This window comes from Grampus griseus, assembly GCF_964374135.1.
Source record: "Grampus griseus genome assembly, chromosome: 14".
In the NCBI taxonomy this organism is placed as follows: Eukaryota; Metazoa; Chordata; class Mammalia; order Artiodactyla; family Delphinidae; genus Grampus; species Grampus griseus.
In genome coordinates, this window is record NC_139008.1 from 20,828,806 (window position 1) to 20,841,421 (window position 12,616).

General features: G+C 47.7%; 1 protein-coding gene across 1 annotated transcript in view; it reads right to left on the bottom strand.

Annotated features, from left to right (window-relative positions):
* Positions 1-247: 247 nt before the first annotated feature.
* HS3ST2 (heparan sulfate-glucosamine 3-sulfotransferase 2) overlaps positions 248-12,616 on the bottom strand; it is a 92,608-nt gene continuing 80,239 nt past the window's right edge. Inside the window, exon 2 of the mRNA XM_082670274.1 lies at positions 248-1,595. Coding sequence (XP_082526400.1) covers positions 977-1,595 — 619 coding nt within the window. The 3' untranslated portion in view covers positions 248-976. The remainder of the gene's footprint in view (positions 1,596-12,616) is intronic.

A 12,616-nucleotide genomic window follows, 5' to 3' on the forward strand; every position in this document is an offset into this window, starting at 1 on the left:
CAGAGAGCTGACACCGTCAGACTATGTTTCAGAAAGAGGATGTCCCCACTGACCGCCCCAGGCTCTGCCAGCAAGAACCTCTTCTTCTCCCTCCTCCACCCCCTTGCTTCTTCCCTCGCTGCCCTCCCAGACCGTCCCCAGCGCAGCCCCATCTTGCTTGGAGGAGCTGGGTGAATGCGCCGTGCTCCAGGCCTGACAGAGAAAGCCCAGCCACGAGGACACGAGAGAGCCGTATTTATTTCACATGGACAAGCGTGATTCTGTCGCATGCTGAACATGAAAGCTCGCGTGAGGAAAGTACCCGTAACAGCAGAATTATGTGCCTTTGCCCACAGGGAGCAGGGAGAGTCACAGAGCGGTTTTCAAAGACAGTTCAAGCAGAGTTGAGACCACAGGCTTTGAACTCACTGGTTTATTTCATCAGCAAAGGGTCTGTCTCCTAGGAGTGGCCAGGGGGACACTTCCAGCTCTGTAATCTCGCCACGAGCTGCTAAGGTCAGGAGGACGAGGCTGGTCCCCCATCCATCACCCAGGGTGGCTTGGAGACTTAAGCTGAGAGGGGAGGTACATGCCGCTCGAAATTAACAAACCCACTCCAGGGTGGACGGTGACAGGGACAGACTGCTGTGTTCATAGCAACAGACCATCATCCCTTATAATATGTATCATAATTGGAAGACGCACTCCCACTCTTCCTAAAGCAATTTCCCAAGGCCTCTTAAGGGCTGAAGGGAAACCATTCAGAATTGACCAGACATGTCAGAAGCAGATCAGCTTTGCATGGACAGACTGGGAGGGCTAGTGTCAGGGACCCCCCTGGTCTCTTGGCCTTAGCTGGGCTCCCGGGTTCCAGGATAATGAAATCCGAGATGGGAACAGGGGTTGGAGCCTGGGTTCCCTGGGGGAAGAGGGTCAAGGGCTCTCAGGGCAAACCTCACGGAAGAGACAAGTGGAAGAGCCCTGGCATCTCGATGGCTCACTCCCACCTGAAGTCCTGCCCAACAGTTTCATAAAATTTAATATTATAAGGTCTATAAAATTCCCGGAGCTGGTCTATCACTTCCGGATCGATCTGTACATGAGTTCTGCCTTTCGATTTGCCCAGGCATCGAGGCAGGAGGCTCGATTCTGTTTTTTTCAAGCAAGGGAATCCTTTGGTCTTGTTGAAGTAGAAGTGCTTGTCCGTGATGAGCCTCTTAATGCCCAGGAAGTCCTGGACCCGCCCCATCTCGCCGGCTGGGTCAGTGATGAGCCGCTCGCCGCTGACGAAGTGGATCTGGGCCAGCGGGAAGTAGCGCAGCCAGCTCTCCAGGTGCAGCGCGTACATGCCTATGCGGATGGCGTTCCAGGACACATCCACCAGGCCCAGGGTGCGGTTGCGGAAGGAGAGGCCCTCGAAGGTGGGGATGTCCGGCTTCTTGGAGAGCGTCTGCGTGTAATCGGAGATGGCGCGGGTCACGGGGTTCCGCACGACCACTATCAGCTTGGTGTCTCGGGACATGTTGAATATCCGGCGAGGGGCCTCTTGAGTGACGAAGTAGCTGGGGGTCTTCTCCAGCGTGATCTGGCTCTCGAGGGTCCGGGGCATCAGGCTCCTGCGGGGCAGAAACGCACATGATCAGCCGGGGCTCTGTTGGGGGCCTGGCGATCACTTCCTTCCGCCCAGCTCCCTAGTGAAGCACCCGCCCCCTCAGCAACGGGACATTTGAGGCTCACCTGCTCTCATCTGATGAAGAACCCACTTTAACTCTTGTTGACTTTGTTTTTTAGGTCTTTAACAGTTTGCTTTAAGACAAGAACCAACCTAAATGTCCATCCGTGTGAAATAAATAAATTGATGGAATAGCCGATTAATAGAGTTAGGTAGACCTGCGTGTACTCTTATGGAATGATTTCCAAGATTTAGTGCTTAAATGCAAAAAAGCAAGATACAACTTGTTTATCTCAGGAAAGATACCAAGAAACCAATCAAATAATTGCTTCTGGGGAGGGTACTTGAATGGGAGCAGAGCCAGGAGGTCAGGGATAAATGAGAATTAGTTTGTATTGTGTAATCTTTTACGCTGCTTGAAATTTTTATTGTGTTTATTACATATTAAAAAAAAACAAAGGAAGCCACCGAATATTGTTCTGGCAAAAGATACTTCTCTAAATATATTAAGAAAATCTTTTGGGGGGAGGAAAGGCATGCTTTGTAGGAATAACATGTGTTTTAGAAATGAGTGCTGATGTCTTTCCCTCCTTGGTATAAGACTGAAGAAGCACAGAACTGCAGGCTGGTTGGGACCTCAGTCGGAAGCCCTAATGCAACCTCTTGCTCCCTTACTTTTTAATTTCCTGGTTTGCTTAAGGTTTAAGGGAGGATGGTGGGACACGCTGATGTCTCCTTCTCAGGTGTGTCTCTTTCAGGCCCTTGTGAAGGAGAACACCTCTGGCTCCCAGTCGCTACAGTTTTCTTAAATAAAATAAAAATTTTGTTTTTATTTTTGGCTGCGTTGGGTCTTCGTTGCTGGGCGCGGGCTTTGTCTAGTTGCAGTGCGCGGGCTTCTGATTGCGGTGGCTTCTCTTGTTGCAGAGCACGGGCTCTAGGTGCATGGACTTCAGTAGTTGTGGCTCGCAGGCTCTAGAGCACAGGCTTAGAGCACAGGCTCAGTAGTTGTGGTGCGCGGGCTTAGTTGCTCTGCGACATGTGGGATCTTCCCGAACCAGGGATCAAACCCGCATCCCCTGCATTGGCAGGTGGATTCTTAACCACTGCGCCACCAGGGAAGTCTGCTACTTCTTTCTGAAGGTTGTGTTTTACCCTTAACCAGTTTTTCTTAATCCTGGCTGTTCATTAGATCACCCAAGAAAGTTAAAAAAAAAAACCCACAAATGTCTGAGCCCCATCCTAGACCAACTGATTAAAAATATTTGGGGGTGGGTTCCTTTCTGAAGCTCCTCAGATGATTCTAATGTGAAGGTACGGGTGAGAACCACCAACACAGCGTCCTTCCCCCACTCTTAACACTACAGCTTCCCAACGCCCACAGAATGCATCTTCACAGTCCTCTGGAATAGAGGTGCCTGGTACCTGGTCTTCTTCATCCCAGCCCCTATCGTCATCTCTCTTCAGTAATCTGGTCTTACAGTTCTTTGACCAAATATCTCCTTTTTCTCTTCCTTTTAGCAACTCTTTCTCATGGCCATACCATAGGTCTTGTCCTCGGAATTGCCCTAATTCTGAAAAGATTCACACTGAAATTCCACTCTAGGACGATGTTGTGGGTTGAATGGTGATCCTCCACCCAGAACCTATGAATGTGACCTTATTTGGAAAAAGAGTCTTTGCAGATGGAAGTACGTTAAGGATCTCAAGATGAGGTCATCCTGGATTAGGGTTCCTTGTAAGGAATATCCTTAGAAAAGAAGAGAAGGAGAGAAGAGATACACAGAGAAGGAGGCAATTGGCGATGAAGACAGAGCATGTAATGATACGTCTACAAGCGAAGAAATGGCAAGCACAGTTGGCAGAACTGTGCCAGAAGCCAGGAGAGAAGCACGGAGCAGATTCTTCCTCAGAGCCTCCGGGAGGAACCAACCCTGCTGACAGTTTGGTTTCAGAATTCTGGCCTCTAAAACTGTGAAGGAATAAATCTCCATTGTTTTAAGACATCCATTTTGTGGTCATTTGTTATGGCGGCCACAGGATACACACACAGACTACAACCTTCTTTCTTTCTACCTTTACCACGGTTTCGGATTCATTGTATTGATACCCGATCTTCAGATACATCTGTGATATTCTTGATTTCACTTTCTTCTAAACCTTCTCTGGACCCAGTGAACAATCATTTCAATAGCATCATCTTCACATCTAACCCTAACCCTAACCCTAACCACCATCGCCATCATCATCAACATTAATTTCTTTGTAATACTTGCTCTTCCAATCTCTAATAATGCGTCTTGCCAGCTTTTCTTTCTAATTCCGTCTTTGTGTTGTCAAACAGCAGTAGAGAAAATTGCTGATCCTGACAGAGGATTGCTTCTCCTTTATATATTTATTAATTCTAGCTTAAATTGAGCCCTCAACACTGCTCAATAATCTTTTATGTTTGTCTTTACAGTGCCCCCATCATTCCTCATAGTAAGTGTTCCAAATTCTCACCATAAACTCTCAGCCATGCTCAACCACCCTAACACACAACTAGTCTCCCACTACTCTAGAAAAGGATAAGCTGCCACCCCTCCACTCCTTCAGTCTTCCTCTCCTTCACCTTGAAAGTGACTATTATCCATCCTGAACCCCTCCCACTAATCTCAGAAGACAAGGTAGGCAAGGGCTCACCTGCCCACCTGTGCTGTCAGATCCCTTCCCCTACTGCCTTCCCTGCAAATCTACCCATTATCCCCTTGAATCTTCAAATTCTCTTTGCAGCTGATAAGCTGATACGACTGATAATTTGCTTCTAGGCCCAGAGTCTATAACGCACCCTCATGGCTTGAAACTTTGAAAGTATTTATTAATACTGAGAAGGCCATTTCTAAGTTGGATATCATTCTTGGCAAATAATCACAGGTGTACTTGAATAGAATTCTTTGGCTGGATTTTCTTAGACATCTGCCTATAATATTTTACGACCTTGGCATACATTGTAATGAGGTTTTGGCCTTTATGACAAGAGTAGATGAAATTACATATATGTGACAGTGCATTTAAACTTAAAGACTTTCCAAACTTCATGGGGGTTATTGATATCAGCACACAAAAAGTTGACCTGATAAGCCATGAAACAGATTTCTTCACAATATCCTTTTTTAAAAAAGATTTATTTATTATTTAATTATTTATTTTATTTATTTTTGGCCGCGTCAGGTCTTAGTTGCAGCACGCGGGATCTTCACTGAGGCATGCGGGATCCTTTGTTGCGGTGCGCAGGCTTCTCTCTAGTTGTGGCACGCGAGCTTCTCTCTAGTTGTGGTGCACAGGGCGCATGGGCTCTGTAGTTGTGGCACACAGGCTTAGTTGCCCCATGGCATGTGGGATCTTAGTTCCCTGACCAGGGGTCGAACCCAAGTGCCCTGAATTGTAAGGCAGATTCTTTACCACTGGACCATTAAGGAAGTCCCTCTTTGCAACATCCTTTAATACGCTAAAGAACATCCAAGAGAGGAGTTGAAGGTGCAGCATTTCCAAAGCTTATGTGACCAAGGAGCTGTGAACTTTTGCCAGGAGCACCAATTGACACACCTTTTTGTTACCAGTTTGGGAAATTCTGACCAATTCCAGTGATCTTCATTCCCCCAGCTGTGCACTGAAGTGACGTTCCACCCTTCTAATTCCTAATTGGCATATCAGCTACAAAACCAAATTGCAGACACTAAGGAAGATACAAACACCAGACTGTAAACAACATGACACCAAGGTCATCACATCGTGAGTCAAACGTGTACTCCAATCTATCCCACCAAAGGACACCCCTATATATTTATTTCTCATTCGGTCACTGGAATAGAGCACAGGAGGCCTGTGGGATGATAATGTACAAGGAGACCATCTGGACACACACCTCCCTGCTCTGTGGTGGGAAGGGGCCATTAGGCTTTTCCTTAGGCTCATTTTTCCTCCTCATGTCATTGTTCAAATTTTGCTGATTTGTTTCCAGCTGCTAACAAACAGCTGAACTTTTCTCTCACCCTGTAACCCTTTTAAGCTTCAGCGTCCTTTTCTGTGTAGCTCTGCAAAAATTGCTGAAAGAATGGTCTAGCACTCGTCATTTGGACTTACCTCCCATCTGTTATTTTAACCTGCTAAGCAACAATTTCCACCACATCTGGTAGCAGCTCCCAGATTTTTTTAAGGAACCACCACTCCTGCTTTAGATAAAATCTTAGCAGCCCAAGGGGAGGGTGCAGGACTGAAGTTAGGCTAATTAGTGCCAATTGTGTCATAAAGACAAAAATGTATCATAAAGACTGAAAGTGGACTGAATCTTCCAACCAGACACAGGAGCAGGGAAGAGCCTCCCTATCGGTTTCTTTTACCAAATCCCTTCAGCTCTCTGGGTTCTTGCCCTTTCTGAGACCTGCTTTTCCCACTCTCCTCTGTATTCCGTGAGTTACTGCACATCCTTCTAATTTGTTTGTTTCTGGACTACTTTAAGTTAGAGTCCGTTTCTGTAGTTTGCAACCCAAGAACTCCAACGTGCCATACACAACTTGGCTTCCTCTCTGTGGAAGCTACGCTCACCCCTACTTGATTATAAACTCCATGAGGGAGGGCAGGTGCACCTTATTTGCATCTACATCTGCAAAGTCTCCCACAGCCATGGCACAAGTAAAGTTTCCATCAATATGTCTGAGATTACATGAAGCCAACAACCTAATCCAGTTATGCAATGAAGCCCTCATCCCTTTTCACATTCTCAACTCTCTCCAAACCACCGGGAACCTTCCCAGGAGTCTATCTCCCACTTCTCTTACTCTACATCATCTTCCTGGATGACCTCATGCCTTCCCCAGCCATTAGCACTGCCCAGGAGCTGTCGACTCCTCACAAGCCTGTAACTGCAGCTCCAACTTTCCCACACTAGGGACTGGAACGTCCAACTGTCTGTGGAGTGGACACCTCATCTCAACAACTGAACTCCCCATTTTCCTTCTAAGCTTACTTCTCTCTTTTGCCTGTTTGTGTAGGTGATATCACTGTGAATCCACTCACAAGGCAGAAAAACGTCAGAGTCATTTTTGACCCCTTCTCACATCTAATGTCTGTCGTTCTCGTAAGTTCTCAAGTTTCCCCCTCCCCCTCCCCCAGCACTCATACACCACAGATTTTTCTCTGACCTCCATGCTTCTACTCTCGTCTCCCTTTCAATTTATTCTGCAGTCTGTGTCCACCAGGGAACTCCTTCTCAAGCAAATCCAATCTTGTCAACCATCAGTTATTCTTTTGAAGAAAGCCCACATTCCTTGACCTGGTACTCAAGGCTGCTGCCTACCTTTCCAGAATTTATCTCTTGCCACCTCCTGGCAATCTGGTGCTCATACTATGCTGGACACAAAATCGACTCCCCAGACACATCCTGCTCTTTCATATGTTTTGCACTTGCTGGGTTTTTTTTTTTTTTTTTAAGACTCTTGCTCATCTCTCTTGTCTCTTTCACCCTGGTAAATGTCTACTCATCTTTCCAAGTCCAAAGGAAAGTCATATCCTCTGTGAACCCCTTCTTGTAATTTCTTGGCACTTCCTGCATCCAACTACTAAGACCTCACCCCCTTGTGTAGAACGTACTAGGTATCCATCCATTTATTTCCACAGACACCAGCATCTTGGGTGTGTTTCTCGTTCGTTTTTGCCTTCCTAGCACAATACCTGGCATGACATAGGTGCTCAATAAATTGATCAAAGATCCAGTATCAAAGGTAGGTGCCTATTCAGAGGTTACCTCGAGTCCTCAGAAGTTACCGGTGTTTACCTTATGAAGCTTGGCCTTTTCTTGACATTCTGGCCTTGGGCAGAGGAAGGTTCCAGCAGATAGTCCTGGGGCGAGGGGGTCGCTGTGCCATTTTAAAAACTTCATCATGGCCACATGTGCTCAGGCTCACAGGCTGAGGGGAATCCAAGCTCTGCTTCAATCAAAACCTCCCAATAGGGCTTCCCTGGTGGCGCAGCGGTTGAGAGTCCGCCTGCCGATGCAGGGGACGCGGGTTCGTGCCCCGGTCCGGGAAGATCCCACATGCCGCGGAGCGGCTGGGCCCGTGAGCCGTGGCCGCTGAGCCTGCGCGTCCGGAGCCTGTGCTCCGCAACAGGAGAGGCCACAACAGTGAGAGGCCCGCGTACCGCAAAAAAAAAAAAAACCAAAAAAAAAACACCTCCCAATATATGAAGGTAAAATGAGATTGAAAGGAACACATCTTGTGCCATTTCTGTTTTGCCATCTGCACTCTGTCCGTTGCCCAAGGCTCCCTCTAATGTTGAAAGAGGACAGGGCTGTGGTCATCTGTAGTGTGGCTGGGAGAGGAGGAGTCGGGGAAGTCAAGCTGGACTCTGGGACCACCTGGAGGGCTTTGGAAATATGTAAATAACCCCACACCAGACTAATTAAATAAGAATCTCTGGGTGGGCGCGGAGGCCTCGGTACCTGCAACTTTAAAGCTCCTCAGATGATCCAAGTGGGCCCCCCAGGGCTAAGAACCATGGCTGGGGGCTGCGTGTTCCTTTAGCCGCATAGCCTTCAATATGGTAGCCCAGGAGTATCACCTGGGGGTGCGCCTTAAAGAGTCCCAGGACATTCAGCTTCAGTGGGTTTGGGGTACAGCCCAGGAGCCTACATTTTTAACAAGCCCCCTGCCCCAGGACTCACGATCAGAGAAGCTTGGGAAGCACAGCCTTAATAAAAGGCACCCTCATAAGTAACACGATGGCGCTCATTACTACCTGAGATGTTATATATTTATCTGACGGATGTCTCTGCCCACCCCTGCCCCGAGCCATGGACTGGAAGTTCCAGAAGGAGAGTGTTGGTGTGTGTCTTGCTCATGGCTGTGCTCTCAGCACCTAGGAGATGGCTGGCACTTAGTAGGGGCGCAGTCAATATTTGCTGAAGAGAAAAAATAGAAAGGCAAGGTTTTGGTTCCCAAGTCTGGGAACAACGAGGAAGAAGCATATTTGTGTATGCCGGTGGAGATGTGTGCACAAAAGTCCATATTTTATCTTCTCCCTAATGGAAAAATCACAGACTTCTGCGGCCCTTACCGAAAAAGACACGCACACACAAAATCCAAACACTCACTTGTCAGCTTGAGGCTCTCTGGAAATGGCATTTTCTGACCCACCCAGTGGGACAGAGACAGCTTCTGTGGCTCCACTGTCCACAGAGGGACGTGCTGTGCGGGGCCTCTGAGCAGGGCCGGTACACCCCTGATTATCACTGATAGGGTTCTCTGGAAGATTTCATTTCCTGCTCAATCTGTACACTCTGTGTATGTGTTCTGAAAGGCCTGGCTGCCTGGGGGACTTCAGTGATGTATTAGCTCCTAGCTGGGCAAGCAGGCTCCTTGAAAAAAAATAATTGCAGTCTCCAGAGGGATAATTAGGAGGGAAAGAGGAGGGGAAAGGCTTTCTTGCAAGAAACTCGTTCTTAAAACTAAACCTAGAGGGGTGGGATAGGGAGGGTGGGAGGGAGACGCAAGAGGGAGGAGATATGGGGATATATGTACACTTATACCTGATTCACTTTGTTATACAGCAGAAACTAACACACCATTGTAAAGCAATTACACTCCAGTAAAGATGTTAAAACAAAACAAAACTAAACTAAACTAAACCTGCTCACCCGCTACGTGCTGGCTGAGCGCAGGCACAGCCTGTGTAGCGTAGCTCACAGCCACTGTGGGCGTAGAAATGAGGCCCCTCTAGCATCGTGGCAACTCCTCCTTCCAAGTCCACAGCCCCACATCCTTACATTGATGTGACACAGGAGGAAACTGCTGAGTCCCAGCCTGAAACCCATCAATAATTCTTCACTGCTCACAGGATAAAGGCTTAAACAGGATTCATGTGGCTCATCTTGATCCGGCCCACAGCCACCCTGGGCTCTGGCCAGACTGGACTATTCAGGGTTCTCCCCCGAAACTGCATTTTTCATGCTAAGGGACCTCTGACATGTTTTGCCCTCTGGGGGAAGGCTCTGTAGCCTATCAGGCAGAATTTCTTCATCTCTCAGCTCTTAGCTCATCATCACCTCCACCAGGGAGCCTTCCCTGATTGTGCCCTTATTATTTCCCCCTTCCCAGGAGTTAGGCAATTTGTTACCCTTGTGATTCCATGGTAGTCACTACAGACACATCCCGTTTTTTACACATTATCTGCATCTGTCATCACCCTAGAGTGTTAGGTCACGGAAGGCAGGGACCACCACTGTCACATCTCTATCAACAGGGCCTGTCCTGTGCTTGGTATGCATTCATGTATTCATTGGACAAGGATTTATCGAGCACCTGCTGTATGCCAGGATACAAAGACAGGCATGGTGTAGTCTCTGTCCTCAAGGAGTTAACAGTCTTGTAAACCCCAGGGGTAAGGGGGTTCCCTTTTCTCAGTGTAAGGGGCTGCACTGAACTTGGCTTCCCACTAGGGCTGGTGGCTTCCTCCTCTGCCAGGAGGGGCCATGCCTGAACCCAGTCTCTGACAGTCATCAAGGCCCCCAGGGGCAGGAGAGCTGGCTTTCCCAGATAACTTCTGTACACAGCTGGCCCCTCAGCCCAGCCTACCTGGTGTCCTAGTAGTTTGATTGTCCCCCCAGCTGACAAGGCTGTTCTCACCCCTGCCCTATAAGAAGGGAAGTTCATGTAGGTGTCGGGGCAGAGTCCCTTCGCTGGAGCATAAACCCACAGCTGGTCCAGGCTCTGGTATGTCCCTCAGGGTGATGGTGAGAAGACAGAGTAACCCCTTGCCTGCCTCTTCTAGTGCAAGTTTCCCCAGTGACGCTTATTCATTTTCTTTTTTTGAGATTTATTATTTATTTATTTATTTTATTGTTGGCTGTGTCGGGTCTTAGTTGCGGCATGCAGGATCTTTTGTTGTGGCACGCGGGCTCTTCGTTGCACGGCTCGAGTTTCTCTCTAGTTGTGGCATGCAGGCTCTGTAGTTCGTGGCACGCAGGCTCTGTAGTTGAAGGGCGCGAGTTCAGTAGTTGTGGTGCGTGGGCTTAGTTGCCCTACAGCATATGGCATCGTAGTTCCCTGACCAGGGGTCGAACCCGTGTCCCCTGTATTGTAAGGCGGATTCTTTATCACTGGACCACCAGTGACACCTATTCTTTCACCCATACTTTGTGCATTGTGGAATTTGTCTTGAGTCCTGCCATGTGACCGATGGAGACAAGAAAGGGATCCTCCTGGGCTTCCCTGGTGGTGCAGTGGTTGAGAGTCCGCCTGCCGATGCAGGGGCCACGGGTTCGTGCCCCGGTCCGGGAGGATCCCACATGCCGCGGAGCGGCTGGGCCCGTGAGCCATGGCCATTAAGCCTGCGCGTCCAGAGCCTGTGCTCCGCAACGGGAGAGGCCACAACAGTGAGCGGCCCGCGTACCGCCAAAAAAAAAAAAAAAAAAAAAGAAAGAAATGGATCCTCCTTGCCTGATATATCCTAGAGATGTTCGGAGGGCAGTGGGCTACTTTAGCAGCTGGTTGTGAGTATAGGATTTGGAATCAAAGAGATCTGAGTTAAGAGTTCTGCCACTTGCTAATCAGAAGAAATGGGCACATGGCTTATTTCACTTCGCATAATGTCCTGTGGGTTCATCCACGTTGTCACAAATGGCAGGCGTTCCTTCCTTTTTTATGTCTGAGTGAAATAAGCCAAGCACAGAAAGACAGATACCAATACTACATGATTTCACTTAGAGGTGGAATCTGCATGTCGAACTCATAGAACCAGAGAGTAGAATGGTGGTTGCCAGGGGCTGGGGTGTGGGGTGGGGAAATGGGGAGACGTTGGAAAAAGGGTACAAACTTTCAGTTATAAGATGAATAAGTTCTGGGGATCTAATGCATAGCCTGGTGACTACAGGTAACAATACTGTGTTGTATACTTGAAATCTGTTACAAGGGTGGGTCTAAAGTGTTCTCACCACACACATACAAAAATGGTAACTATGTGAGGTGATAGATACGTTAATTAACCTGACTGTGAACATCATTTCACAATGTAAACGTATATTGAATCATTACGGTGCATACACACAGCATACATCAGCCATCACATAGTCTGCTACAGACTGAATGTTTGTGTTCCCCCCATCCCCAGCCCAAATTCATACGCTGATGCCCTAACTCCCAGTGTGATGGTATTTGGAGGTGGGGCCTGTGGGAGTAATTAGGACCTGAGCGTGGAGGCCTTAGTGCCCTTATAAGAAGAGACATGGGAGAGGTGATCTCTCCCTCTCTGCCACGTGAGGACACAGTAAGAAGGCATCCGTCCATAAACCAGGAAGTGAGTCCTCACTGGGAACCAAATCGTCTGGCACCTTGACCTTGGACTTCCAACCCCCAGGCTGTGAGAAATAGCTTTCTGTCATTTAAGCTCCGTGGTCTATGGCATTTTTGTTATAGCAGCCGGAGCTGATCAAGCTGGGGTCATTGATGCCTTCGATGTGACCGAGGGCCAGATGCGGTTCTCAGCTCTGTGTATGAACCACCGCCCTCAGCCTTCACATTAACTTCCGGCACTCTCACTATTCCTGTTTATGGGCTGAGGAATCTGGGACACAGGGAACTAAAGTCAGTCACCAAAGCGATGCAGCAAGTTGCAAAATCTGGATTCAAGCAAGTGTGACTCTAACACTAGAAGAAAACATGAGAATATAAAATTAATCTTGGCACAAGGACAGCCTTTCTAAGCATGAGACAAAACTCATGGAGGAAAAGACTGAAAAGTTAGATACATAAAAAATGGAAGTCTTTGGGATGGAAAAATACCATAAATAAAATAAAGGGAAAATGACTCACTGGAAAAATATTTGCAGATATAAGATAGGGAAACAAAGGATGATTTCATATATTTTTAATATCTATATATGTGTTTATATGTTTTATATATTTTTTCAAAGTTCTTGCAAATTAATAAGAAAAA